Below are 27,708 nucleotides of genomic sequence, written 5' to 3' on the forward strand. Positions count from 1 at the left end.
GGCCCGGGTTCGATTCTCAGCACCACGTACAAACAATGATGTTGTGTCCGCCGATAACTAAAAAATAAATATCAAAAAATTCTCTCTCTCTCTCTCTCTCTCTCTCTCTCTCTCTCTCTCTCTCTCTCCTCTCTCACTCTCTTTAAAAAAAAAAAAAAAGGGTAACAGAGGTTCATGAGAGAGGAACAAGGATGCCTTGACTGGAGAGTACTTGATTGAAAAGTAAAACCAATTTGAGATGGTGGAAATGTAAGGGGTTTTTGAGTAATACAGCTTGGAATTCTTTTTTTAAAAAAAGTTTTGGTTTTTTTTTTTTTTGTTTGTTTGTTTTTTTAATGGTACCAGGGATTGAACCCAGGGGTACTTCACTACTGAGCCACATCCCTAGTCTTATTTTATATTTTATTTGGGTGTGGAGTCTTACTGAGTTGCTTAGTGCCTTGCCGTTACTGAGGCTGGCTTTGAATTCACGATCCTCCTGCCTCAGTCCTCCTGAGTTGCTGGGATTATAGGTGTGCACTACCAAGCCCAGCATGGAATCCCTTCTTGGTTGGACCTATTAGGGTTGGACATCAGCAGGGTTGATGTGGCTGTACTCTTGTGTCTTCTCGCTTTTCCTATTCACTACCTGTCTGCTCTGTGCTTTTGCTCCTCCTGCTGCATGTGACCCTAGAGTGGTCACTCTGGAAGGCCATCCCGAATCTGTCACTCCTACCAGCCCTCTTCATAGACCAAGTCTTTTCACTTCCTAATTCTGAATTATCAGAGTAGAGAATCTGAATGGCTCAGTTTAGCTTCTGCATTCCTGCTCTTGGGTTCACTGTTGTGGGGTGAAACACAGTTTCCCTTAGTGTTCATGAACCTGACCAGAAGGGAATGACAGGAAGATGCTGAAGAGGTCTCCTGGAAGTTAGGAGTAAGTTTCAAGGATGGTCAGGAGCAATTGTTTTAAATGGCCCAGAGATGTAAAAAGGGAGCAGGAGTGAAATGAGATTTGGCAGATAGAAATCATTTAGCCCAGGTTTGAAGTGGTGCCACACCAGGTCTTTGCAGGAGAGTCACCAGGGTAATTGATGGCGATGGCAGGCTCGTTGTACAGAAAATTGAGTTGGTTTTTTTTTTAATGAAATTTAAATTTGGAAATATAATGGGAGCATTCCATTTATTCTTTAATTTTAAAAAGGCATGTTTTGTATTGCTTTCTAAAACTAATGCAGTAATGTACCTTTAACTCTGGAGCATGTGGCAGTGTCTGCTGTGTCACCTGATAGACATTCAGTAAAGCTCTTTTAGAGCTCATTTATTTTTCATAGCCCTGCAAGTTCATAAAATAGTCATGGCTTATTTCCACATCTTATTTTGCAGCATGTTCCAAGGTATTAGGAAAGAGTTTGTGAGGAAGCAGACCTGTCTCAAAGATGATAAGTTCTGCCTTTTAAGTTAATAGTAAAACAATTAATAGAAAGAATTGGAACCCTCTTTTTTTCTGCAGAGTAAATGTCCTTATGGCCCTCGGGCTGTCAGAATCATTTTAGATTTTGAAATTTTTATGTAGGATTCCTCTTGTTAGAGTTAAGAATATTTCACTTTTTCAGAGGACTCAGCATTGGCCAGGAAACATGTCAGATTACTTAGTTCACTGTAATTCAATTACTTATTACTGTGTCATTATGATAGGATTAGGACCTTGCGATGAGGCTTAGATTCACAGAACAGAGAACCTGCACAGACCAGGTTGCACAGATTTCCATGGCAGCTAGTTAGAGGTAGCGATCCATTGTTAAATTCATTTCATGTAAAAAAAACTAAAAAAAAAAAAAAAAAAAAATCATTTCATGTTCCAAGACCTCAGTGTAAACCCCCAGAGCTAGTTTCTGAGCCGGTGTTGGAGTGCCCTCTGGAGGCACAGGGAACACTGAAGTTTTTTTGTAAAAACCAAAGTTGAGACTCGCATGTGAGATGGAAGCAGAGAAGGGCTGGGGCCCAGGAGCTTGCCAGGCAGACTGAGAACGCAGTGAGGGTAGAACAAGGAGACAAAGAGTGTGGCCAGCAGTATCCAGTGAGATGTAGAACAGAAAGTGCCCTTGGATGGGTCAAGAGGAAGCCAGTACTGGGAGGAATGTCCGTGGTGTGGTGAATAGGAAATGAAATAGTAGAAACCAGGAAAGTCAGTCTTGAAGAGTATGGCAGCTAAAGAAGGTATAGGATCAAGTGTGGTTTTTATGTAGTGTTTTGCATTGTGCTGAAGGGACAAAACAAGATGAAAGGTGTGGGGTGTGGGAGGAGAGAGTTGGCTGAGGCATTCCTCACCTGGGAGACTTGGTGGGGGAAGAGATTGCTTCCCTAGGGGCTCTACAAGTGATGGAGTAGGGATTTCCTATTCACTGTGGGATAATGGGAAATGTTTTTGATGGCAGACAGAGGTGCAGGTGAGAAGGCAAGACTGGCATGTGAGGGTGTGACCTTCTCATCACGTGCTAGCATCTTCTTTGTTGAGCTGAGAACTGGACTCAAGACTGACCTTTGAAGGATACCTGTATTTAGGAGTAGGAATAAAAGAAATGATAAAAGCACTGAGTAAGGCCAGAGAAGAAGGGAGAATGTATTGAATTGGGCCAGAGACATATAAACTGGGAGTCAGAAGGATGTGAGGAATGGCCTTGAGATTCGACAAGGGGAAAGCCATGTTGAGCAGTTTTGTAGAAGTGACTGGTGGGGGTGCATCAAAACGGCGCATGGGAGGCACATAGACTGTGTTCATGGAGAAGCTGAGCATCCAGCTGAAGCCACCGGGGTCAGGAACTGGCTGTGGAGGACAACTGGAGAGTGAATCTTTGCATATACTTAGCATAGTCTGCATGGCTAGAGAAAGGAAGATGATTGCCTTTTTGGTTTTGACACCATTATCTCAGAGTATAAGATCTATGTTTTGTAACTTTTCTGCTACCTCCTGTTTTTTTCAGGTTGAAAAACTAGGGAGTTGGTTTCTAAGTCAGCCTGTTCAGGTTTTGTTTTGTTTGTTTGTTTTCTGGTTCTAGGGATTGAGCCCAGGGCACGTTACCACAGAGTCACATCTCCAGGCCTCTTCCTCCTCTTATTTTGTTGCAGGGTCTCACTAAGTTGCTCAGGCTTGCAACTTGTGATCTTCTTGTCCCTGTCTCTCAACTAGCTGTACAGGCATGCACCACCACACCCAGCCCAGCCTGCTCAGTGTTGAGGGGTGAAGCCTGCTGTGTAAGGTGTGCTGTCACACAGGGCCAGCTTAGCCTAGACATGGCCCCTGCCCTGGGACTGGTGTGAAGACCTTTATCATATCATACTAAACTTAAGAAAATTCCCCATGTTTTCTATACAGTTAGCTTCTGTAGAACTATATGAGTTAAACTTTATTTGACATTTATTAACTCTTGATTTTGCAATTTTCATTTGCATTTTCTGTCCGGTAAATTTCATTTTAAAGTCTACAACATCAGGTGTTGATGCTCATAGGCCCTAGGGACTGTGCCTATTGCCTGGGGATAAGATATCCCTGTCCTTTTGGGAAGCAGACCCTAGGCAATGTCTAGGCTTGTCTGGCAGGGGAGGACTTGCTAGGAACCTGCTTGTTTGTGGGGCCAGAGAGTCTCCTGGGAAACCTTCATCGAAGGGGGAGTGAAAATAACAGTTGTAGTTAGGGCATCTTTGTTGTTGTTGAAAGAAATGGATTCATTCAGACTGCTTTGAGAAAAAGGGATTTGGGGCTGAGGTTGTGGCTCAGTGGTAGAGTACTTGCCTAGCCTGGGTGAGGCATTGGGTTCGATTCTCAACACCACATATAAATTAATAAATAGATAAAAGTCCATCAACAACTAAAACAATTTTTTTTAAAAAAGGGGGGGATTTGTTGTAAGGATGCATGTGGACTAGGAAGCTATCAGGAAAGAGGGCAGTTCAGAGGCAGCCTCAGGCTCTCCCAGGGACAGTAGGTCTCTGTGGCATCTCTTTTCTTTCTTTCTTCTCTTGCTACCATTGGGCTCATTTTTTCCTACTCTGTATGTTTTTTCTCTACCTTAGCCTTTCTTTACTGATGGGCTCTCCTTCCTTTTGACTTTGGTGTTCTGTGATTTCTTGTGATCACTTCAGTCTTTTTGTATGTCACAGCCTTTCAGCTTCATCTCACAGCTGATCATCTCATTCTCTCAGGATTGTTTAGATTCCTCAGAGAAAGAGTCTGATTTTGTTTTGCTTTTATTATTGTTCAGAGCACATAGTAGTTCTTAGCTAAGCTCTTGCGTCTTGGTCTCATAAATTGTCATATGGCCCCTGCTGGCCTGGGCCTACCTTAAAGCTGAGGCAGTTCTCGTTAGTAGGGTTTATATGCCCATAGGCACCGTGATTGGCATTCTCAATAAGGAGAAAAAACCCTGGCCTAGTATCAAAACCATTTGAACTTCTTCCACATGTATTCCTGCCCTTTTAAAATATATCCTACTAATAGCTTTATTCTAAGATAACCCTTTGTTCCCACAGAGAAACAATGGTCCATAAATATGTTTAAAGCATTTTCACTCTTCCATTTTCTTTCTCTTTACTCTCTAACTGTGCTCAGGGCTGCTCAGTATAGTCTGAAACCTCTCATATTAGTGATTTCTACTGCAAATGATTTAGCAACTTCAGATAGTCTTTAGCAAATTGGAGAGTTATTATTATTCTTTTTAATGGTACTGGGAATTGAATATAGGAGTGCTCTGTCACTGAGCTACATCCCTGGCCCTTTTTATTTTGAAACAGGGTCTCATTAAGTTCCCTGGGCTAGTCTTGAACTTGTGTCTCAGATCTTTTATGTATTACTGTCCTCCAAAGTTCCAGGGAGCTATATATATAGCATATAGTGATTCAGCACCATTCCCAGATTTACAGCATTTAGGGAAACAAGTAAATGTCCTATCCAAATGTAAACATGGCAGCAGTTTTGATACCTAGGTCCCTTAATATAGTGTACCTCCCAAGGAAGAATTGAATTACCAAACTTTAAAAATAGACTTTGAAATCTGTACCCAAACAACTCTGAATCATAGAATGTGGCAGAGGAGGAGGTAGTGGATGAAATAAAGTAATGATAATGATAGCTCATCTATGTTGAGCCCTTAAAATTTGGTAGCATTGTGGTTTTTTTTTTATATTCATTTTTTAGGTATAGTTGGACACAATACCTTTGTTTTATTTATTTATTTTTATGTGACGCTGAGAATTGAACCCAGGGCCTTGCACGTACTAGGTGAGCGCCCCACTGCTGAGCCACAACCCCAGTACTGGTAGCACTATTTTTTTTTTAAGTACTGATGCATTCACTTATTTAATCCTTCAACTACCTTAAAAGATTTGATGCCTTTGTGATCTCTGTTAATTCCATTTTGACCTTTTAGGTGAAAGTCACACAGCAAGGATGGTAAGGCCTGCCTGTGAACCCATTCTGTCTCATTTGTCTCCTTTAGTGCTCCTCTTGCCTGTAGAGTCAGTGAAAAACACTGCTGACTTTTTGCTCCCTGGGACTCTAGCCAGTCAGAGTCAGACATCCAATACCCACCAACCTACATCTTGGTTTGAATAAAATTCCCATCAGGAGGCTCGTTGTGATACTAGGATTCCTATATTTTGAAAGTTGCACAGACTGCCTGGATTTCCCTTTCCATGATTTCTCAGATGTTTGCATCCCTTCTTTGGTTTTCTATCCTTTGAATCCTATACATTTATATAAACCCCAAATGTAAATGGTTCTGTCCTGTCTTGTGAGTGAATAGACTGTTCATAATGGCCAGTTCTTCAAAACACCTTGGGATCCCAAACTCTCCAAAATGTAAACCTGCTTTTTTTCTCTGCATCTCTCCCATCCAGCAGGATCCTCAGACTGGAGGAAGTCGCCTGCTCTTGCACCCTGCAGCCACTGTGGGCCCTGCCTCTGCCTCCTCTTCTGGAATGTCTTGAGGGTTCTGATTCCTGTCACTGTGGTAAGATTCCCCTTATTTTACCATTTGTTTGAGATGGAGAATCCCCTTCACACGTTTTGAACTGAAGCTGATTGTCCTTGGGTTTTTTCTTTCTCCTTAGCCCTCTCCACCATCTCCTTAATTTTTAGCAGTGCTCTCAGGTTAGGGAGGAGGAAACTCCCAGACCTCATGCTTTTCTTTAACTTCCCTTCATTTGACTTTCATTCCAAGGATGGCAGAAGCACTGTTGCCCTGCCTCTTTGTCCAGAACTTCATTTTCTTCTTTTCACAAACCATTAGTTACTAAGCTTTGCCCCATTTTCCTTTGTTATCTTGGAGGCTTTCCTTGCTTTCTAGATCTTATGCCATCTCCTATTTCCTTGTTTCTCTCTTTATTGAGATAGCAAAATGTTTTTTAAAAGCTGTTTGTTGCTCCATAAATTTCTGGTGTTTTTCCCAAAGCTTGAACAGTGGCCTTTTCTAAACATGGGTTCCTGAAAACCATCTCACCTGGGGAGTGTGGTGGTACATCAGCCCCTATGTGAGCTTGATTCTGAGAACTGTCATGTACCCAGCACAAGTATCTTTTTTTTTCTGTTCTCTTTTGAGCTTCTGGATCTACGATCCTTTTTTAATGATCCTCATCCCCTTTGACTCAAGAAGACAACTTGTATCTAATGTGGGACAGGCTTGTTCATCTGATCTTGCTGAGATGCAGAATGCATAGTTGAATACTCTTTCCAGGCCCAGCTAGAAAACATGAGAAAGGGAAAATTGTCTCTCCCAAACCATCTGCTTTCGGTGGGAGCATGCCGTTTGTCCTCTGTTCTCCCACTGCCAGAGGTGGGTTTCTTAGGCCCTTGATGTCTCCCTTCCCTGACTTCACTCTCTACCAGTGAGAATTGACTCAGTGAGGTAAAGGACATTTCTGTGGCCTCTGTCTTAGTGGGACCAACGGTGCCAAGTTGGAAGGTTAAATCCCACGTGGATGTGTGTTGTCTTCCCTTTCTCCTGGCTTGCATGGCTGAGTGGTAAGGCATAGTCTGCTCCTGAAGGGAAAGTCTGGTCTGCCCTCTCTGTTCAGGTGTCCTGGATGGGTTTTCAGGAGATGCCTTGTTTGGAAGATGAGAGCAAGTGTGGCCTGGCATAATGTTCTCTGTCTCTTTTACTTTCTGGCTCTATTCTCTTCCTGTCCTGACTTGGGACCTCTTGGCCTAGGCTTTATTCCAGGTGTTAAGACTGAAGGTTCAGGTGTAGAATTTTATGAATTCCTCTTCGTGCCAGGTATAAATATTGGTCTCAAGCTCAAGGTTGCATCTAACATAGGAAAAATGGTTTTCCACGTGAACTTGCTTGGCATAGGAGTGCTGCACTGGGAATTGGATTCATGGGCCCAGCTAATTACTAGTAAAGTGTTCACGTCTTACCATTTTAGTTCAGTACTATGCACGAAGCCTGGATGTTGAAATAAGTTCTGTGCAATGTGTTGTAACCATTCCCCCAGCCCCTTCGGGAGAATAGGTGGCAACACATCTGTGCATGCCAGTCTTGAGTTGTGATCACCAAGGCCCATTCAGTGTCAGTATTCTTGCTTTCTATGACTCCTTGGCTGGAGGAAATCGCCTGCTCTTGCACCTCATGCCTTCTGAATGAGCCTGGTCCGCATGGTGACCACCCTTGTTCATGCTCATGTTCATTTACTAGATGGTACAACTTACTTCAGAGCCAGACTCTGAAGTCCCTAGGGTAGTCAGATTTATAGAGATAAGGAAGAATGGGGGCTGCTAGGAGCTGGGAAGAAGGAGAAAAGTGAGGCTGTTTTTGAAGGGGGTTAGACTCTCACTTTTATAGGATAAACTATATTTAAAAACAGTTAAGATGGTAAATTTATGTTTCTGACCACAGTTAAGAAAAATGCGTAAAATACAGCCTGCTGAGAGCCATAGCTGAGTAGGAATGACCCATGGCATTTTTGCCAGAACAGAGTGGTTGAGAGATGACGCCAGCAAGCCATTGAGATGATGATGGTTATGTTAAGCTGGGTATTCAATTGTATATTAGACCCCTGCTGTCCGCCTCAGGCACCGGCTACTTTGGAGTTCTCTTGCTACTTTGGAATTCTCCTGGGGATTCCTGTTGGGGAAGTGCCGGAGGAGGGATTTTCCAGTTGGTGTGTGGGGTGTGGTCAGAGTTCGGGAGATGTTCCAGGGAGCTTGTGTGGAGTGTGCTGGTGGAGTTCGGAAATAAAGTTTGTTCCTGCTTGAGTGGCTCGTGATTTGTGCCCAGCCAGACTGCGGCAACAGCCAGCATGCGACATCCTTAACTTTAAATCTAGGCACTACTGTGATGGGGAACTCCTGCTCCCAGCCTCACTGAGGATAGTCCTTCTACATACCCATTTGCCATTTCTGTCTCTTCTCCAAGGCCCAGTCAGTCTGTCTGGTTTCTTGTATACTTAGCTAACCTGGGGGTCTTGAGCTTTACAGCTTATTCTTTTTTCTCCTGGACCTGCCCCTTTGGCTCATGCTATAGCAGCGACAGGAAGACCTGGGTTTGACAGGTGGAGTCCTTCCCTGTGCACAGGAGCTGATCTGGCCTAGGCCTCCTGCTCTGTCTTCCCTGGTCCCCCTGCACTGTCTTCCCTTGTCCCTCCCCTCCTAGTTCCTGGCTGGCCTAGGGATGAGAGACTGGCCCCTTGAGAAGACAAGATGGAGTAGATTCGATTCAACTAAAGGCTAAGAAGTGGCAGAGAAGAGGGCATTTCCTAACATTCCGTTGTTTATTGTGCACTGATCCTCCATCTAGATCTTCTAGGGTGTCCTAAAAAGATTTTTTTTTTCCCAGTGCTAGTGATAGAACCTGGGTCCTTGCAGCATTTAGGCTCTGCCACTGAGCTATATGCCCAGCCCCAAAATTCAGTTTTTTTACTTGCCCCATCTTTTTGTTCTTCCTGAGAGTAAAGTGATTATTACTACAGCATGTAACCTCCTTTGAGAGGTGGGCAAGAGTTTGCCCTGCATGACAGACAATAGCCTTCTTGCCTGTTTTGTTGCTGACTAAGCTGGGACTGATGGGAATAAATTACTGCCAGTTGTCACACAGCTACTGAGTATTTGACCAAGAATTTGAACTTAGGCCTTTTGCCTGCAAGTTCAGTATTCTCCCCACACATGTTGGGATTCTTACTGCTTATGAATGTTACACATTTACTAGGTAGATGAGGTAAGCTGAGGCTATACATGATGCTCCCATGGGGGCCATCCTTGAAGGAAATCATCCTGCCCCATTATTCAGGGGTTTGAATGTGGTGTTGAAGAGCAAGAAAAAAAGTAGTGGAGTGCAAACTGTCCTCACAGTCTCACTAAAGTCAGACTTGTAAAAATCACCTGTGCATAGAGGGCCAAGAAGGAGAAACTGGTGGGCGGAAGCAGGGAGGAGCAGGAGACAGACGCGCAGCATCAGCGCAGCTTCTGGCTTTGAGCAAAGGAGGAGCCCTCATCACCAGATTAGATCATCAGGTCCTCAGGAGCCTCTGCCTATGAAATGACATTCTTGGCAGATGAAAGAACATGTCATGTGCTAATTAAAATACAGGAAACAAATATTTATTTAGCTCAGCCATGTTCTAGGCCTTGTGAGTAGGTGCTTTCACATGCATTAGCTTTTCTAATCATCCCAGCAAAGTACTGAGATGGGGCTGTCCCTACGGGTGCAGATCTGACTGGGATCAGCCACAGATACACAGCAAGTGGCAGCACCAAGACAAGACCTGCATCCAGCTGGGTCATTCTGTAGGTTATTCCTGTGAGAGGACTTTGCTGAAGGAGGCAATGGGGTATCTGCCAGTGTCTTTCTTCTCAGACTCAGAAGAAAACTTGGCATCGTTCCTTTGATAATTTTTGTTGCTCTTCTGTGAACTGAATTTCACAGTCTCTGGTAATTTCTAGTTAAAAGAAAAATCAGACACAGCTTCTTTTGTCTTTTCTCCATTGGGAGTCATTGAACTGAGTCATGTGAAGAGCAGTTTTCCCTAGGACAAAATGAGAGCTTCTCTTCCCTATACCTCTTAAAACTCAGGGCCCAGTTGAACTGGGTCTTCAGTGAGAGAAACCAGAGGCCCTTGGACTTGAGGTTTGTAAGGTGTAAAGAAACATGAGCAGCAGTAAGGGAGGAGAAAAAAGAGGGGCAGGTGAGGGGCCCATGCGTGAGATGGATGGGGAAAGTGGGCTACAGGGAGGTTGAAGGACCATTGTTATTGGACTCCCTTCTAGCGCTCAGGAGTCACACTGGATTGCCACGGTCTTTTCTGGTCAACTGGTGGTAGAGACAGACAAGGAGGCAGCAAAAGTGAAATAAAATCCTCTTCTGTCAGTAAACGAGCAAATGTTTTAGAAAGTCTGACCTTATTCCAAAAAGGAGAAGAGTAGATTCTGATTGAGTTTAAAGTTTTAGATGGAAAATCCTGATTGGAGTCATAACCACTTTTTTTTTTTTTTTTTTGGCTGGGGCTGTAGCTCAGTGGCAGAGCACTTGCCAAGCATGCATGAGGCATTGGGTTCGATCCTGAGCACCACATAAAAATAAACAAATAAAATAATGGCATTCTGTCCACCTACAAACACAAAAACTTAAAAAAAAAAAAAAAAAAAAAAGGAAAAAACTTGGGGAAGTTTCTCCTGTTAGATTGGAGGCAGTGATTGTTAATGACACACTCTGGGCATGTTAGCCACTCCATGGGCACCAGGTGAGGGGCCGATTTCCATATTCAGAAGTGCACAGTGGAGTGCCAAGGTAGCTGAAATGTGCAGGCCTTTGGAGGATAGAAGCTTGGACTGTGTCCTAGGGCCAGGCTACGATGATTGGCACCTCCTTTCTTCTATTGCCTTTAGCTTCCCTAGGTTGGATGAAGGAGGCCAAGACTGCACACTGAGAAAAGCATCCTGGCCAGCAGACCTTCCCAGGAGCTGTAGGCTGGAGTGTGAGGTGGGGGAACAGTAACTGCAGGCATTAGCAGCCATGGAGTGGACTTGGAACAGCAGGCAGGCTCTTCTCCAGAGTTTCTTCAAGAGCCTGGTGAGAGGCCTGGGACTCACTGTGGGGCTCACTGTGAACCTCACTATGAACTTTGTTGGGCCCAGGGCACTTGCAGAAGACCTCACATGAGGAAGAGCAGCCCTGGCATCTTCAGGAGTGGAATGCTAGGAAGAGTTTGGGAACTGGGCAGGGCTTTGTGGGGACGTGAGCCTGCCTGGGGCAGTGGATGGGTATCTTCCAGGCTACCAGCATCTTCACAGGATGCTTAGCGAGCCATGGTGCTGATGAGTGAGGGACAGGGCTGCTGCAGTGAGCTCACTGGAAGGCACAGCAGAGCAGGGGTCAAGTGACCTGAGCTCCCCCAAGCTTGTTCCTTGTATGTATTTTAGACTGGGACTTTCTGAAGGGATGGTGGGATAGTGAGGAGCAGCTCTATTAGGAACAACTTTGCAAGGCAGAACTGGGGCAATGAGAACCACAGTTTGAGGAAAGTGTTCCTGTCCCATTACAGACAGAAAGCCTATAGTCCGAGGCAAGGGCAGCAGTGGGCACTGTGCTTAGTATTGTGCTGTCAGGTCCCATCCTTTCCTGGTGGAGCCAAAGGACAAGTTTTTTTTCTTTTTTTAAGTGGTTCACAAATGACCTTTTCACATTAAGTATGGGATGTCGATTAGACACTTGCTGGGAACCACATTTACCCTCTGGGTTAGTGCTTCCCAGACTTGACAGTACAGTAGACTGGTTAGAATTTCCTGGTGATCTGGGCACCGTGGCCATGCCTGTAATCCCAATGGCTCAGGAGGCTGAGGTAGGAGTATCGTGAGTTCAGAGTCAGCCTTAGCAATAGCGAGGCACTAAGCAGCTTGATGAGACCCTGTCTTTAAATAAAACTAAAAAGGGCTGGGGATGTGGCTCAATGGTTGAGTGCCCCTGAGGTTATTTCCCAGGACCCACCCCCCCAAAAAAAAATAAAAATGAAAAAGAATCCCCTGGTGATTCTTGCAGTTTCTGATTTGGAAGATATAGGCCATAGGTTTTGCAATTCTGATAAACTATCAATGAGGCTGACAGGGCTGTTCTGTGGATCTCTTTCTGAAATCATTTCCAGAACCACTTTTCCTTTTCTGCGTGCTATGGCTATATAATGTGAATGTTAACCTTAGTCACTCCAAGGAATTATAGAACAGAAAGGAAGGTAGAAAAGCCCAATAACTATGGACGGTTGTCCTAGTGGGAATTGCTTGGGCATCTGTCCTAGGGCCATTGCTAGAACGTGTGACTTTTTTTTTTTTTTTTTTTTTTTGTGTATGGAGGATTGAACTCCAAGGCACTCAACACTGAGCCATATCCTCAGCCCCTTTTATTTTTTATTTTGAGACAGGGCCTTGATAAGTTGTAGAGGCTGGCTTTGAACTTGTGATCCTCCTGCTTCAGCCTTCTGAGCCACTGGGATTACAGGTGTGCACCACTGTTCATACCTGTATATAAAAGAAACAGAGTTCTTTTATATCACTTTGATGCTCTCTCCCAGTTCACAGTACTCGAAGAAAAAGACTGGTTGAGCTCAGTTCTTGCCCTTTGATTATATCAGGTAGATATATCTAAACAGGAAACAGCACAGTTAGGGAAGAAATAGAAGCTGGAGGCTGAGCTGTTCACTGCAGGCTCCTAAAGCCATCTTTGGTTAATGGTGTGTGTTCTCTGTATTTACCAGGCAGGCAAGTTGAAGAAATTAAAAAATATATATATTAGTTATTGTATGTAGGCATTATAATAAATGCTTGTTCATTGTCTTGTTTCCTTTTCACAGAATCCTAAGAGATGAAGGTGTGGGTATTATTTCCCTTTTTTATTGGAGGAGGTTGAGTCCTAAGGCTAAATAACTTGCTTGAAGTCATACAATTAGTAACAGGAGGGCTAGAATTTGAATGCTGAGATGTTTGTGCTGCAGTATAAAGTGCTGGCAGAAACTGCCGCTTCCTGGCATGTGATGTGGTTTTTCACAGGAGTGGAGGGAGCTGGAGGTGCATAGAGAGCCATAATTTGGGGAATCAAGAGCTCTCAAGAACAAGGTTAAATGTAGCCTGGATGCATGAAAAGCCTGGCAACTTCAAGAAAGAAGCTCTCAGCTCTACCAAATTATGACTTTGCTTGTGATGGGAACAGACTCCTTCATAGAATAAAAAGACAAGATATGCAGTCAGAGGACAGCAGGTAGAGTGGGCCAGTCCGAGCTTTGTCATGCAAAGTAAATTCTACTGGGGCCACTTAGATAGCAGTGCCTGGCCAAGAAGGGACCGTAGCTCACTCCTGTACAACTGAGACAGGGCCTGCTTGTCTTTCCTTTTTTGGAACTGGCTTTCAAACCCAGGGCTTTGTGTGTGCAGGGCAAGCACTTTACCCCTGAGCTACATCCCAGCCCACCTGTGAACATTCTGCATTGTCTATCATAAGAGCTTATTGGGGGACACCTCGTATCTAAACCATAACAAGCTGTATCCTCAGGGGTGTGCCTGTCAGAGGCCCACTCACAACGTTGGGACTGTCACTTTCCCCTCCTCCATAGTAAACTATGTAAGTGCGCAGGCCACATCTAATCTTTTGACCATCAGATTCTGTGGAGCTGTGCCCATTGTCCAACATGTTTGTAGTATATGCCATTGTGATCCTGTGTCTGAGAGGTTAGCTCCTATGACTGGCATCAGTAACAGCTTTCTTTTAGGTTCACAATTTGGTGGGCCGGCTTCAGTGGTTTTCACCAGTGTCAGCCGCTCATCAACTTGTCTTGGGAGCTGGGACTATAGGAACTTTCTCTAGAACCCTTCTGGTTAGTTGAGGGACCTAGAAGTCAGTGTGAGTCTTTGTACTTCCCAGTTACTGGCCTAGTGCCTGTGGAGAGCCTCACCTGACCCCCATGGCATCATCACTGGCTCTCACTTGTGGTAAGACGAGTCACTGTGTCAACTCACAGCATATGGTGGTGGTTTTGGTGGAGGGTAGACGCAGAAACATCTTCCCTATTTTCATTTTTATTGTTCCCAGAAAGTGCCCTTATCACTTTGGATGGCAAATTTATATACCACACATTCTGATAGTTTTGATTCTGGATAGGAAGTCAATGTGATCTTTGTTGAAATAGATGCAACTGACATGTCACACAGCCTGCTACTGGAGTGGCAATATCCACAGCCAGTACTTCCTAGGCATTCTGAAGTCAGAACACTGAAGAAAGTCTACCAGGCTTGGTTGTCTCAATAATCAGAGGCAATTTCCACTTGATATTTATGAAAGTTTAGTTGTTCAAAGGGCTTGAGTTTTTTGTTTGTTTGTTTTTATGCCAGCATTCTGATTTTATGGTAAATGTATTCCTGATAGAAAAAGGAGAGCTCAGTCCCGAGATCTGGAGAGGAGTGATGTTGGCATGGACCTGAAACAGGATTGTGGATACTACTTCTGTTCTGAAAGGAGGGAAGAAGGACTGGAATCACACAGTGTTGCTCTCTGGTAGTGTGGAGGGATCTGGCTCCACGTCAGAGAAAGGTTGCACGTAGGGAGGATGGGTTGGGGCCACACAAGCATTCTCGGCTGTGTGGAAAGCCCAGCTGGAGGCACTACCTTGAAAACTATGGCAGTCTTATGATTTTCTCTGTCAGCATATGAAGACCGGATTGGTGTAGGCAGGAGTTTCTTCCAGGTGGATGGCCTCTTGGAGAATCTCTGTCCTTCAGAGAGTTAGTTGTTCCTCATGCAGCATCCTCATTTCAGCATGCAGCATGGGTGACTAAGCCCTGGGACTGGCCTGTGCCCACCCTCAGTGCTGCTGGCAGGTCACAATGTCTCTCTGGTCGCACTGCTCTGTACACAGCCATCTTAAGCCACCTAATGCTCCTCAGGTCCTTGCTTGCTTTGTCCCCTGCAGACAACCTTGCTTCCTTCTTCAGGGCAGTTAGCACTGGCAGCTGCACTGCAGCCTGTGGGGCTGCTCCCTGCTTTTATGCTGTCCTGCCTCTGCTACGACGCTCATCCCTCTCCTTGGGCTTTGGATTCTGTCTCCATTCATCTGTCCATGATTTGTCTGCCCTAGTTTTAGTCTTCCCTCTCAATGGAATTCTTCCCATCTTTTCCTTTCTTGAACTCTTCTTGAGGTACACTGTATAAGTTCACAGGTCACGGGGCTAGGTAAGTTCTCCCAGCTGTGATATGAGCATGACCAGGACCCCTCTCCCCCTGCTCTCGCTGCTTCCTAACAACGTCCGTTCATTTTGCCCATGTTGGAATGTTATTAAGTAGGATCAGGCAGTACTACTTCTTTAGACTTGGTCATTAGGTGTTGAGTTTTGGTTGGTGAAGTCCCAGGGTCTTCCTCTTCACTTCTCATCCAGGATCTCCTTCCTGGACCATCTCATTCCTCCCCTGGCTTCTGGTACTTTGTAAATGTTACTTGATGAAGTCCTGGCATCTTATTTCAGTCACAGTTCCTTTCATGCAGTTGCTGTCCTTCACATCTACTTTTGATGGGCATGTCTAAAATTGAGATCATGATCTTAATCACCAAGCCTTCATCTTCTGTATTTTCCTTTCTTAATGAACATTCAGCTATTCCAATAGAAGATCTTGGCAGAATGGGTAAGGGAGAAGGTTATGCCACTGAGCCTGATGGGCTTTTCTTTCACTGTCACCACCACTTAGACCATCATTCTAACCCAGACTGCTAAGGCAGTTCTAATTCCCTAATGCGTGTACCCTCACCCACTCTTGCTTCCCACCCATCAATTCTGTACTTTACAGTTTTCTATGAAAAATGCAAACCTGATGTTATCAGACTTTAAAACAGGCAACAACTAGCCATCAGTGCTTTCTTCTGCTCCCAGGATAAAGATCACGCCTGCAGCCTCTCCTGCACTTCTCTCCCCTCCCATTGTACTGAGATCTTCTGGCTTTCTGTCACATGGACCTCTTCCTAATTTCCAAGTGCACCATTGCTTCTCGACACTGCCCTTTGCATTTCCTTTTACCAAGCTGTGTGTCTCCCTTGCCTTTTAAAGTCCACTTCCAGATTGAGCCCAGCTCCCCTTCCTTCTGGTGGCCTCCTGGCCTTCTAGGCAGGTCAGCCTCCATCTTAGGTGAGCCCTCAGAACTGTCCAGGCTGTTTTGAAGCACTCAGTGTAGTTTCAGGTTCACACCTCTGTGTGGACCCCTTTGATGGGTCTCTGTCTCCCCATCTTGCTCTGGATGGCCATGGGAGGAAGCCAGGAGGGTGCTCGGTACAGACTCATCACTGAGTAGATGTTTGTTGCCTGAACTAACTACCTGGGAGAGAGAGTTGAAGGCATTTTATAGACCCCCTAATGTCATGTGTGCCATTTTCCTGCTCGTCATGGAACAGGGAGAGGAAGGGCAGGACCAAGGGAGAAGACAGGAAAGGAGGCACAGTGTGTGCTAGTGTGGAGGTGCGGCTGGGAGGGGCAGAGGTCAGGCATGTCCAGTTGGTAAGCAGCAAAAAGGAGCGTACCTTAAAGAGCCACGGGAGGCTTTAAGCCAAGGGGAGTAAAGTTATCTTATTAATGCTTTAAAAGATTAGGGCGAGGCTGGGGTTATAGCTCAGTGGTAGAGCGCCTGATTCGCATGCATGAGGCACTGGGTTCAATCCTTAGCACCACATTAAAAAAATAAATAAAATAAAGATATTGTGTCCATCTACAACTTAAAAAAGATTAGGATGATTACCAGTAGAGGCCAGTTTTGGAGGAGCAAGACTGAAAGCAGAGAGCGGTGACTTGTAAGCTCTTGGTGGAGTCTGGGAGGAGGGGCTGTGCTTAGGCAGCTGGGCTAGGGAAGCAATGGAGAGATGACAAGGCCAGGATTGGTCAGAGCATGGAGATACCCTGGGGACAGGAGGAACTGAAGTTGACCAGGTAGGTGGATGTCATTGCCACTTATTGAGATAGGGAAGTGTGAGGAAGGACAATCCCAGGAGAGTTTGGTTTGGAAGTGGTATATCTGTGGGGCAGAAAAGACTGCAGGTAAAACTTGGAGCCAACATCACAATGGTATGTTGGGCTGTGTGACTGGATGAGATTGCTGGAGAGAAGGTATTGACTCAGAAAAGAAGGGGTCCCAGGTCGATACCCCTGGAAGAGTTGGAGGCAGCGGAAGAGGAAATGAGGGTTGGCAGTAAGACTAGAGGGCTGCTTGGTGAGTGAGGAAAGGTGTTTCGCATGGTCTCCCAGGCTGGAGTGGGCTGTTTTCACTGGTCTGGGGGGGCTGAGGGGCAGCAAAGTGGTATAGAGCTCTGCAAGGAAGTTTTTTATGAAGGGGGAACGGATGTTTTGGCTGATAACTGGGTGGGGCTGAGGGATCCAGAGAAGTTTGTTTCAAGGGGGAAACAAGAATGTGTTAGTATAGAGTGGATCCAAGACAGGGTGAACTTGATAATGGCAGAGAGGAAACAGTTAGATGCAGGATTTGATTCTGAACAGACTGAGGAAGTGCAGACCTGGTTGCCATGGAGGGCAGCCCCTCCGAGGAGCCAGGAGTTCCCCCAGGAGTGGAGGTGGAGGTGCAGCAGGTACACAGTCCTACTTTTGTCTTAATAAATTATCTTAGAGTTCCTTTCAGCTGCAGGGAGGGAGGGAGGCTGAGAAATACAGGAGATTTGAGAAGAAAGCAGCAGTGTAAAATACTGGGAAAGTGTGTGCATTCAAGACTAGATAATTGGGGGGACAGGCGTTCAAGTGTCCACTGGAGATTGTGATCTTGCATAGAGTAATTCTTGGTGCTGTCCAGCTGCCTGGTGCTGTGTAGACAGGTGAAGGGTTGGGTTTCCGTAAAGTTGGGACAGTGACTCAGAGGAGTGGAGAGTGAGCAGTGATGGCAGACTTGGAGTCCTTGTGGGGCTCTGGAGAAGTGTGACTGGGCACAGGAAGCCAGTGCCAGGCAGTGGAACCCCGGAGCAGCACAAGCTGGCCCCAGATGGGTTGCTTAGCACGGGTTTGGTAGGCAGCACAGTTACTGCTGAGGACAGAGCCAGGGTGCAGCCATAGGTGGTGGAGGGGACAGAGAGGGAGCAGGGAGAGGCTGCAGAAACTGAGCTGGAATGGGAAGCAGGAAGGAAGGAAAGCAGGATCACAGAGGTCTGACTGGAGCATAGTTATTCCATCAGGGCAGTGGCTGCCTCAGTGGGGAGGGCGGGTGTGGTCAAGTGCAGTTCCACTGGTTGTGGACAGAGGGCCAGCAGACGTCCCTTTAGCCTGACTGCCATCCTATGTTATGATGTGATTGGATTGATGTGGGTTGTTGGTGTCATTGGCAGAGTTTATTCAGATCTGTAATTTAGAATGCTGTTGTGTATTGTTCTTGTGGCTTAAGATTCCTTTATTCCAGCAATCTTGTGAGCAAAGGCTTTTTTTTTTTTTTTTAATGAAATTTAAAAATAAACTCAAGTAGAGAAAATAACAAATGTATCCTTTGGGCCCATCACCACAGGGATTGAAGAGCTGGGTTCAGGTTTTTGCTGTTCTTATTGCTGTTACATGAGGAGGCCATTCATTTCCTAAATTGGGGTTTGTGAAAGACTGGGTCACATATTGGTCTCACCAGCCACAATGTAGCACACATGAAATCACTATTTTCAAACAGGAAATAAATACAGCATCTCTTTGTCTCTCTTTAGTGTCCTAAGCTTGCTTCTTAGCATTTTGACTTATTAATGCTATTTAAAACATGTTTTTGTGACAGGCCAGGATGTCTGCATTATCTCAATTTATAATTGAAAAAGAAAGTTAGGTTATATGTTTGCCTGAAGTTCTAAGGCTAAGCGAGGATCATTTTTAAATCCCCTTCTCCCTAGTACACCTTTTGGGCTAAGCATCATTCAGTTCCCCAGTCTTTGGAAAACCACCTCTGTCTTCTCTCCCCATGCCCTAAGCATCCTTCTCCCCATCAGACCTCAGTGCTCTGCCTCTGGTGCCAGCCAGTCATTGGCCTGCATCTCCCTGCCAGTGTTTTTCTCCCAGTGTGCCCTTTTGCAAGCCTCACTTCCTCCATCTGGCATGGTGATGGTAGTTGCTGTGCTACTGTTTCCTCCTCAGCCAGCTGTGCTGCATCCCTGGCTCCTGTGGTCCCTTCCATGCCCCAGCCCAGAGCATTTGTTCTTTTGGTATTTAAGACTAGTTGTTTACTCCCAGTATCTCAGCATCAGTTACTTATTAGCTAGCCCATTGGTTTTACCTATGCTGAGAGGTTAGCACTGGCACAGACTTTTTTGGGCATCACAGACTCAAGCCTCCCTGTGGCAGGGGCAGGGAGAGAGGGAAGACCTTCCGTGGAGGTGGAGCATGAGGCATGTGATACTAAGAACCTAGGGGGCACTCTTAACACTAAGCTGTATCCCTAGCCTTTTTTTTTTTTTTTTTTTTTTTAATTTTGAGACAGGGTCTCACTAAGTTGTTGAGGCTGGCCTACAACTTGTGGTCCTCCTGCCTCAACTTCCTGGGTCTCTGGGGTCACATGTGTGCACCCATTTGACTGCCTTTCTTGTAGGATGTTGAATATGAGGCATGTGGGTGAATCTTGAATGAGAAATCATGGAGTGAGTTGTTCATTTGCTACCTGTGGGGTTCTGTAGCTTGTCTCTACCCCTGGATTTGCGTCTCCCACACCTGTGTGGCTCATTTGGACAGTGTCTCTCTGGAAGGCCTACAGGGGTGCACCTTTTTGTTATTTGTTTGCCTTTCTGGTCTTTGGTCACATGACACATTTGCTGGAATATATTTTTATTTATTATTATTTCTTTTTTCCTGAACAGTGTAGATTACCTCTCCTACCCTCACCTTGCCATGCAGTGAGGCTTTGTGGCACTGCCCAATTCCTCCTCAAGAGGAGTTCTGCAGGAGCTTGCCCGAGACTACCTTGGATGAAGGCCTGCACCTGTGAGAAGGCTTGTCAGGGAGGAACCCAGCACCCCTCATTCCTTGGTCCTCAGCTGTCTCTGCCACAAGCCACCCACTGCTTTCCCTTGCTCTCCAGAGACCCTGCAGTGTTTCCGCTGGTGCTCGGGCGAGACTGGGGAGATGGGGCCTCTGGGGAGTGCATTTGTCTGGTTCCCAGTTTTACCTCTGTGGTGTGCATACTGCTGTTGAAGAGGAACAGAAGAAGGTCTTCTCAGTTGTTAACTGTTGAATGTTTTTTATTTATTTTTTTATTTTTTAAATCAGAAACTTTGACAGCACACATAGGTAGAGTACTGTACTCATCTGTTTATCACATAGATTCAGTAATTAGGATGAGTTTACCACACGTGCTGGATCTGCCCTTTGCTGCTTTCCCTTTTGTCTCTTTCTTTCTTTCTTTTTTTTTTTTTTTTAAGAAAGAGTGAGAGAGAGGAGAGAGAGAGAGAGAATTTTAATATTTATTTTTTTTTTAGTGTTTGGAGGACACGACATCTTTGTCTGTATGTGGTGCTGAGGATCGAACCCGGGCCACACGCATGCCAGGCGAGTGCGCTACTGCTTGAGCCACATCCCCAGCTCCTTGTCTCTTTCTTTGCTGAATTGTTTTCAGGTGCATCTCAGACATCACGCCCTTTCACTCCTGGACACTTGAGGGTGTACCTTCCAGACTGTAGACTTGGCTTACATAATGCAGTGGCTTCTCCCGTAGTTAGCCATGCCCTGTGACATCTGACACCAGGTCTCTAGTCACATTTCCTCTTCTTTCAGCTGCTGGTTTATGTACAGCAGATGCCCAAGAAGGGTCTCCTATTACATCTGAGAGTCTCCGCCTCTTTCATCTAGATTTCTCATCCTTCATACCTTATTGCCAAAAATGGGGCAGCTGACCTGAAGGGTGGTTAACCTCTCACTGGTGTTCTGCTGGCTTCCTGCCAGTGCTGTCCCCAGTTCCTCAAGAGGCCCCCTCAGGTTCTACACAGCCTATGGCAGTGAGCTGGCCCTGCAGCAGCTCCACAGGAGACACCTGTTCTGTTTGCTCCATTTTTTTGAGTCATGCTGAGATTGCTTTGAGGCTTCAGGTGATGACTGCCTGACTTGGCAACTTGTTTTCACCTGTGCCCGTCCTGCCTGCATCAGGGGCTTACTGGGGTCCATATTCACTAGCTAGGTTGTTTGGTGGTTTGGGAGAAAGTTCATGGAGCAGCAGGTGCTGTATTCTTTTCCTCTCAATTGCCAGAGTTTGCTCTTGGTGCCTTTGTTGCTTCCATTTTGTCCAGCACCCGGTTCTCCCCTCCTCTCTCTGCCTCCTCTTTCTCCCTGCCTGTTCAGTTTTGCATGTTTAATGTGTTTCTGTCGATTGCATTTCTTACTGCCTTTGATGTTCTGAGGCTTTCTGTCATGGCAAGATGTTCCAAGCTTGTTTTGTAAGTGGTGCCTATAGTGGTGAACCAGCTATTCCGCCCAGGATCCCTTTGCCTCTTGGTGGGAAGAGGGAAGGGGCTGTGGGTGTGCTCCTTGCTGCCTGTTCCAACTCCTTCCAGACCATTTTAGTGACAGCTTTAAAGAAAAAAAATAAGAAGAATTTAAACTTAGATTTACTACATTAACTTTTATGTTACAGGATTCTTTTTTAACTTAGATTTTTGTGTTTATATCTTATTTTTCTTTCTTTGAATATTGGTTCCTAACAACGATATCATAAATTACTTTCATTATCCTGCTCTGCAAAAACATCAGTTAAGCTGAATTAAGTTTTATTTCTTTGCAGCTTTATCAATAGAATATGCTCTTCTGGGGTAGCTGGTACACTGTTCAGACATCATTTGTAGATATGTCACCAACATGAGAGTTGAGGGTCAGTCTCTCTTTTTTTTTTTAGTTTTAAGGAATTTTTCTATTTCATTCTATTTTTTGAATATATAAACATCTCTGTTTCTAATGTTAACAAAAGTACAAAACAAGGTTTATTCAGATAAATCTCACTTCTCTTTCTTCCTCCCTGGTAGGTAGTCATTAAATAAAGGTTACCCTTTACCATTTTTTATTTTTATACATTTAGACAGATATGATTCATTCATGTTCCTTTTATTGCACAAAAGGAAACATGGTCTTCTGGGCCTTGCAATTTTCACATAGTGGTATTACCTTGGTTCACACACATATGCGCACACACACACACACACATACACACACCATGTTTTTAATGACTAAGCAGCATTTCATTGGAAGGAAGTGCTGGAATTGATTCAGGTGGCACCTATGCATGGGCCTTGAGTTGCCAGCAGTTTTGCTGTGACAGGTACTGTCCAAGGAATCCTGCTCCTCCATCATTTCCTGTTTTCAGGAAATTCTGAGTATCTAGTTGAATATCACAATCCTAACAACTTACACCTAGAAGCAGTCTGGTTTATTTTGCCATCTTAATTTTAAAGAAGTCTCAGTTTCCTGTGTGCAGTACCTCATTGAAATTCATTTTAAGAAGGTCTATTGATTTCATATAGTTTATCAAAATATCACTGTAAAATACGAGGGATGGAAAGATGCTGGCATTGTTTTAACCCTCAGAAGATTTCAGGTTGAGGATTTGGGGATTGATTTTCTTCTTTGATCTCCTCTATGTTTTATTTTGTGTATTTTGTCCCCTTAGGTTATCAAAAGACTAAAAAAAGGCACTGGAAAGTGTATCTTTACTGCTCTCCCTGAGTGGAGCAGGCTGTATCGGGTGCAAGGGTGTTCCTGAGGACCCTGGATAAACTCAGCACATATTAATTGAATTTCTCCTTCTGCCAGAACATAGTAGTGAACAACACACATAACTTTTCCCTTGTAGCACTTACATCCTTGTACAGAAGATGGATCTAAAACCAGGGAACAGAGAAGCTGATTACTAGTTGTAGGTGCTTTGAAAGTATCAAATGAGGTTCAGAGTCAAGCCAGGAGTGGGGCAGCTGACACACAGAGCCATACAGTGGGAGAGAGCAGTTCCAGCACTGGTGACAGGCACAAATTCCCTGGGGTAGGAAGAGCTTGGGGTATGTGAGAATCAGAAGAAATCAGTGACAGAAAGCAGTGACTGAGGTAGAAAAGAGCAAAGACCAGGTCCTGCAGAGCCTTGTTTTTAGGGTAAGGATTTGGATTTCATTTTGAATACATCAGGAAACCATCAAGGACGATTAAGCAGGGGGATGATGTTGGATATTCGATATATATGTACTTTTTCTTTCCATAGATTAGGAGGCAGCTCACATATGAGGTACTGATCTCCAAAAGCAACAGTGTTAATTCTTCTGAAGTTTAGAGTGGAGGTTATATTTCTCCTTGTTCCTTTTTGCAGGACAGATGCTCTTCTTCTGCTTTATTTTCTCTTTCCATAGTTTTTCCCTTGGTGCTATGCAGATAGTTGCAGTGAGCAGTTGTAACGGATGATGAACTTGATTTAGAACAGGAGCATGATATCTACAAATTCTCTTCTTCAGACCTGCAAACCCAAGAGACACGTCCCTCTGGAAGAGAAGAGAACTGTGTCCTCAGGATTAAAAAAGGTCTGTATTATTACTATCACATTTATGTAAAGATAATTATGGAATCGATAACAGTTTTCTGGACAGAAGAGGCATTTTCAATGTATTTATTTATGTTTCTGTTGCAGAAGACTGGTGTGCTACCTGTGTAGGAATTCCCAGGAGCAAGACTCGCCACACCTGAGCTCACTGTAAAGGCTATGCAGCTGTGCAGGAGCAGAAGGATGAACTGACCGTCCCAGGGGAGGCTGCGGATGCTCATGACCATCAGTGCTCTCTCACCCTTGAAAACTGGGTGCACACTGTGCGGTCCTTTTCTAGATGTGAGAAGTACAAGATTACTCTATGAGAGGAAGACTCCAGGGGCTTAAAGACACGTGCACCTTGGCCACCCCTTGGAATGTTGACGACTCAGGATCTAAAGGAAATTCTGTGTTAGAGTATGGAATTCATGTGGAAGTAAATGTCACTTTATAATCGGTAATAACACTGAGTAAGGAACACTATGCAGGAAGAAACCTTCCATAGAAAGACAGGCAGGGAAAAGCTTAGGCCGACCTTAAACTTGCCCAGCAGCTTAAGCCTGAGATAGGCTGCCAGAATGGCCAAATAAGAGACTCTATTAAGTAGCAGTCCTGTAACTGTAGTAGTTGTAAGGAAATTTTCTCCTCTAAATCACGATACCAAATAGGAAAAATGATCTACAAGTGCCCCATGTGTAGGGAATTTTTCTCTGAGAGAGCAGATCTCTTTATGCATCAGAAAATCCACACAGCCGAGAAGCCCCACAAATGTGACAAGTGTGATAAGGGTTTCTTTCACATATCAGAACTTCACATTCATTGGCGAGACCACACGGGAGAGAAGGTTTATAAATGTGATGATTGTGGTAAGGATTTTAGCACCACAACAAAACTTAATAGACATAAGAAAATCCACACAGTGGAGAAGCCCTATAAATGTTATGAGTGTGGCAAAGCCTTCAATTGGAGCTCCCATCTTCAAATTCATATGAGAGTTCACACAGGCGAGAAACCCTATGTCTGTAGTGAGTGTGGAAGGGGCTTCAGTAACAGTTCAAACCTTTGCATGCACCAGAGAGTCCACACCGGAGAGAAACCCTTCAAATGTGAAGAGTGTGGGAAGGCCTTCAGGCACACCTCCAGCCTCTGCATGCATCAAAGAGTCCACACCGGGGAGAAACCTTATAAATGTTATGAGTGTGGGAAGGCCTTCAGTCAGAGCTCCAGCCTCTGCATCCACCAGAGAGTCCACACTGGAGAGAAACCTTATAGGTGTTGTGGGTGTGGGAAGGCCTTCAGTCAGAGCTCCAGCCTCTGCATCCACCAGAGGGTACACACAGGAGAGAAACCTTTTAAATGTGATGAGTGTGGGAAGGCCTTTAGTCAGAGTACCAGCCTCTGCATCCATCAGAGAGTCCACACCAAGGAGAGAAACCATCTCAAAATATCAGTTATATAAAATGTTTTGCTAAGAATTAAAAAATCTTAAAACCCGTAAGTGCCACTAGGAAGGAAACCCTGTATGTACCTACATTGACCCAAGGAGTATTCACGGCAGTCCCTAGCAGAATGTTCTTTTTGAGGAGGCATAGGTGAGGTTGAGGTTTTGATCCATTGATTCATACCACGTGTGTCCACAGCTTGACTTTGAATATGGAGTCCTTCTGAGCATGTGCCCAAGACGGGTGGGCTGTCTTGCATCCCAGGTGAGGATTTTGTATCCTGGAACTCCACGATGCCTCAATAATTGAAGTACTGCTCAGAACTCCTAAGCATTGCCAGCCTCCAAGTCACCTTGTGTCTGTGCTGTGCTTAGAAGTGATCCCAGATGCTCCCTCTCAGGAGCTCTTTCCCCTTCCTTCCTCTCGAGCCTTCTGGTCAATGCATTTGAAAATGGACAGCTCCCGCTAAGATGGTGTTCTGGCATTTCTGAGCTTGCCACATTACAGCCCTACGTAGCTTTCCATATATCCCGTGACTTCTGAACCCACTTTACCTCACATCCTCACAGTACCCATAATTCCCCACCCCTTCCTAGGTGGCATTAAATTTCATTTTAGATTTTAGGCAACTCATAATATCCATTCACTCGGCCTCAGAGAAATCACTGGCAGACACACATGCCCTGGGACTTTTCTTTAGTTGTGGATTCTGCTAATCACTGTGTCTACGTTAGACTTATTTTCTTAGTGGCTGCATCACATTTTTTAACTTGAATTTTCTTTTTTTTTTTTTTTTTAATAGCTGAATGTAAATAGCAGGGACAAAGAAGCAAAGCAAGGTATGAGCTTGTCTTCCCTCCAGAGGCACCCGCAGGCTCCCTTATGCCCTGTGGGGAGCCCCTCTAAGCCAGGGAGCCCTTAGGAAAGGGATGGTGGAAGAGGTCACTAAGGATGTGTGTCTGTTTCTGTCACCTTGGGCAGTACTGTGTAGGAGCCATTGGGGGTCAGGTGCCAGCTCTTGCTAGGCATGGATGTCTGTTGTCAGTCCATCATCTTTTCATTCTTCGTGCATTGGACAAGAATTTATTGAACGCCTGCTGGGTGCTGGGAATGCCACTGAATCCGACAGACGACATCCCTGCTCTTGTGGAGTGTACTTCTGGTGGAGACAGATGATAAGCAAGTGAACATTAAAAATGTAGTCTGAGGTAGTGGTTAAGTGCTATGAAGAAAATAAACTAGGGTGGTGATGTAGAGTGGTGGGGGGTGGGGGGCATTAGCTAGGGTCGGGGAGCCTTGCTGAAGGCAGCTGGGACTGGGCGGGCACAGAGGTGGCGCACCAGTGGGACCACGCAGGTGCTGCTGGGTGCTGCCTGCCCTGGCGGACAAAAGGCAGGCGCCGGAGGTAGCGGCGGCGGCGGGAGGGGGAGGGATGCTGAGCTCTCAGTGTCCAGACTTTGTAGGCCTGTTACGTTTTGTTTGTTTTGCTAGATATTAAAAACTCATGTGGAGGAACTCAAGGAATGTTTAAAAGACCAAAAGTCCCCAATGACAAGAACAAAAAGCAACCCATGTTTTCCTCATTTCTCATTCCTGTCATTGATTTCCCACAGGCAGGCCTTTTGCTCAGGAAGTCTTTGGGGAAACTAGGATCTTTGAAGCTCTGAAATGGGTGGTCAGGTTGGTGGTGTCTGTCAGCTGTCTAAGTTGGAAAATGAATTCAAGATAGTCGTGGAAATACTGTATCTGAGCTTGGTTTTCCCTCCATGTTTGAATTCGTTTCTTCTGTTTGGCTGGAAGGGGTTTTTGCATAACTAAAACCTCCATGCAAAAAGGAGATTTAAAAGGAGCGCAGGATTCAGTGGGTGGGCCATGAGGTGAGAGGTGGGACTTGGAGATAAATTTAGTCCAGATGCCTCTGCTGAGAGTTTGCTGAGTTGCTTCACAGGTATTTTCTCCTTTTTGCGAAGAAGAGGGCTGGTTTAGTTATCTGCTGAAGCCCCTTCCAGGCCTGAAGTCACAACTGCGGTTTACTGTAGTGTCTTATCACTCTTCCATGTCACAGTAGCGTGGAGCATTAGAGAAAAGCCTAGACTTTTAGTTGATAGAGAGCCAGTTGAAATATCATTGATAGAATTTTAGTTTTTAGGAAAAATTGGTTTGATTTCTAGTTTTATTACTATTAGGTATGTGAGCTTGGGCAGATCGCTTGATCTTTGAGTCTAGTTTTCTCACAAAATGAGGATATTAGGCTAAATGATTTCCGAGTTTCCAGCTAGTCCTAGAGTTCTATATTTCTACATAGTTGAATTATTTTATCATGCTGTTGCTGGGGAATATGACTAACACTTTTGAAGCTACTAATTTTATGTCAAGCTTTAAAGTCCATAATTGTTATCTTCAGAAAATATTATTTGACCTACAGTATGTCCAAATCAATTTAATAAAATCACTTTATAACAGGGTTCTGTGCTTGACATGTAGTTGTGTGGACTCAGTGATCATCGTGGGGCTGGGGTGTGGGTTGGTATGTACATTGTACCCTGGATTTCACATCTAATTCAACCAGCTTAAAGTGTTGGCAACAGACTCGTTCTCTGATCTGTCCTGTCATTTCTGTTACCTGCCTGGTGCCAGTGGGCCTGCCTTGCCCCCTGAGCCCTGCTCTTGTCCCTTCTGACTGTGACTCGCTCGTGGTGAAGTGTGGACCATGCTTGCTGACCATAGTCTGGAAGCCACCAGCTGCCAGAGTGAAGTCTCTGTTCTGGTCT

General features: G+C 44.9%; 1 protein-coding gene across 9 annotated transcripts in view; it reads left to right on the plus strand.

Moving 5' to 3' along the window:
- Znf664 (zinc finger protein 664) overlaps window positions 1-26,193 on the plus strand; it is a 33,663-nt gene extending 7,470 nt beyond the window's left edge. For 4 of the 9 annotated variants that reach the window (XM_076865462.1, XM_076864062.2, XM_076862755.1 and 1 more), the window contains 3 exons: window positions 5,875-5,987; window positions 23,428-23,493; window positions 23,601-26,193. In XM_076865462.1, coding sequence (XP_076721577.1) covers window positions 24,169-24,954 — 786 coding nt within the window. In that variant the 5' untranslated portion in view covers window positions 5,875-5,987; window positions 23,428-23,493; window positions 23,601-24,168 and the 3' untranslated portion in view covers window positions 24,955-26,193. The remainder of the gene's footprint in view (window positions 1-5,874; window positions 5,988-23,427; window positions 23,494-23,600) is intronic. The other 5 variants (XM_076868470.2, XM_076866930.1, XM_076867622.1 and 2 more) reach the window with 2 other exon arrangements.
- Window positions 26,194-27,708: the final 1,515 nt, after the last annotated feature.

This window comes from Callospermophilus lateralis, chromosome 1 (genome assembly GCF_048772815.1).
Source record: "Callospermophilus lateralis isolate mCalLat2 chromosome 1, mCalLat2.hap1, whole genome shotgun sequence".
Lineage (NCBI taxonomy): Eukaryota > Metazoa > Chordata > Mammalia > Rodentia > Sciuridae > Callospermophilus > Callospermophilus lateralis.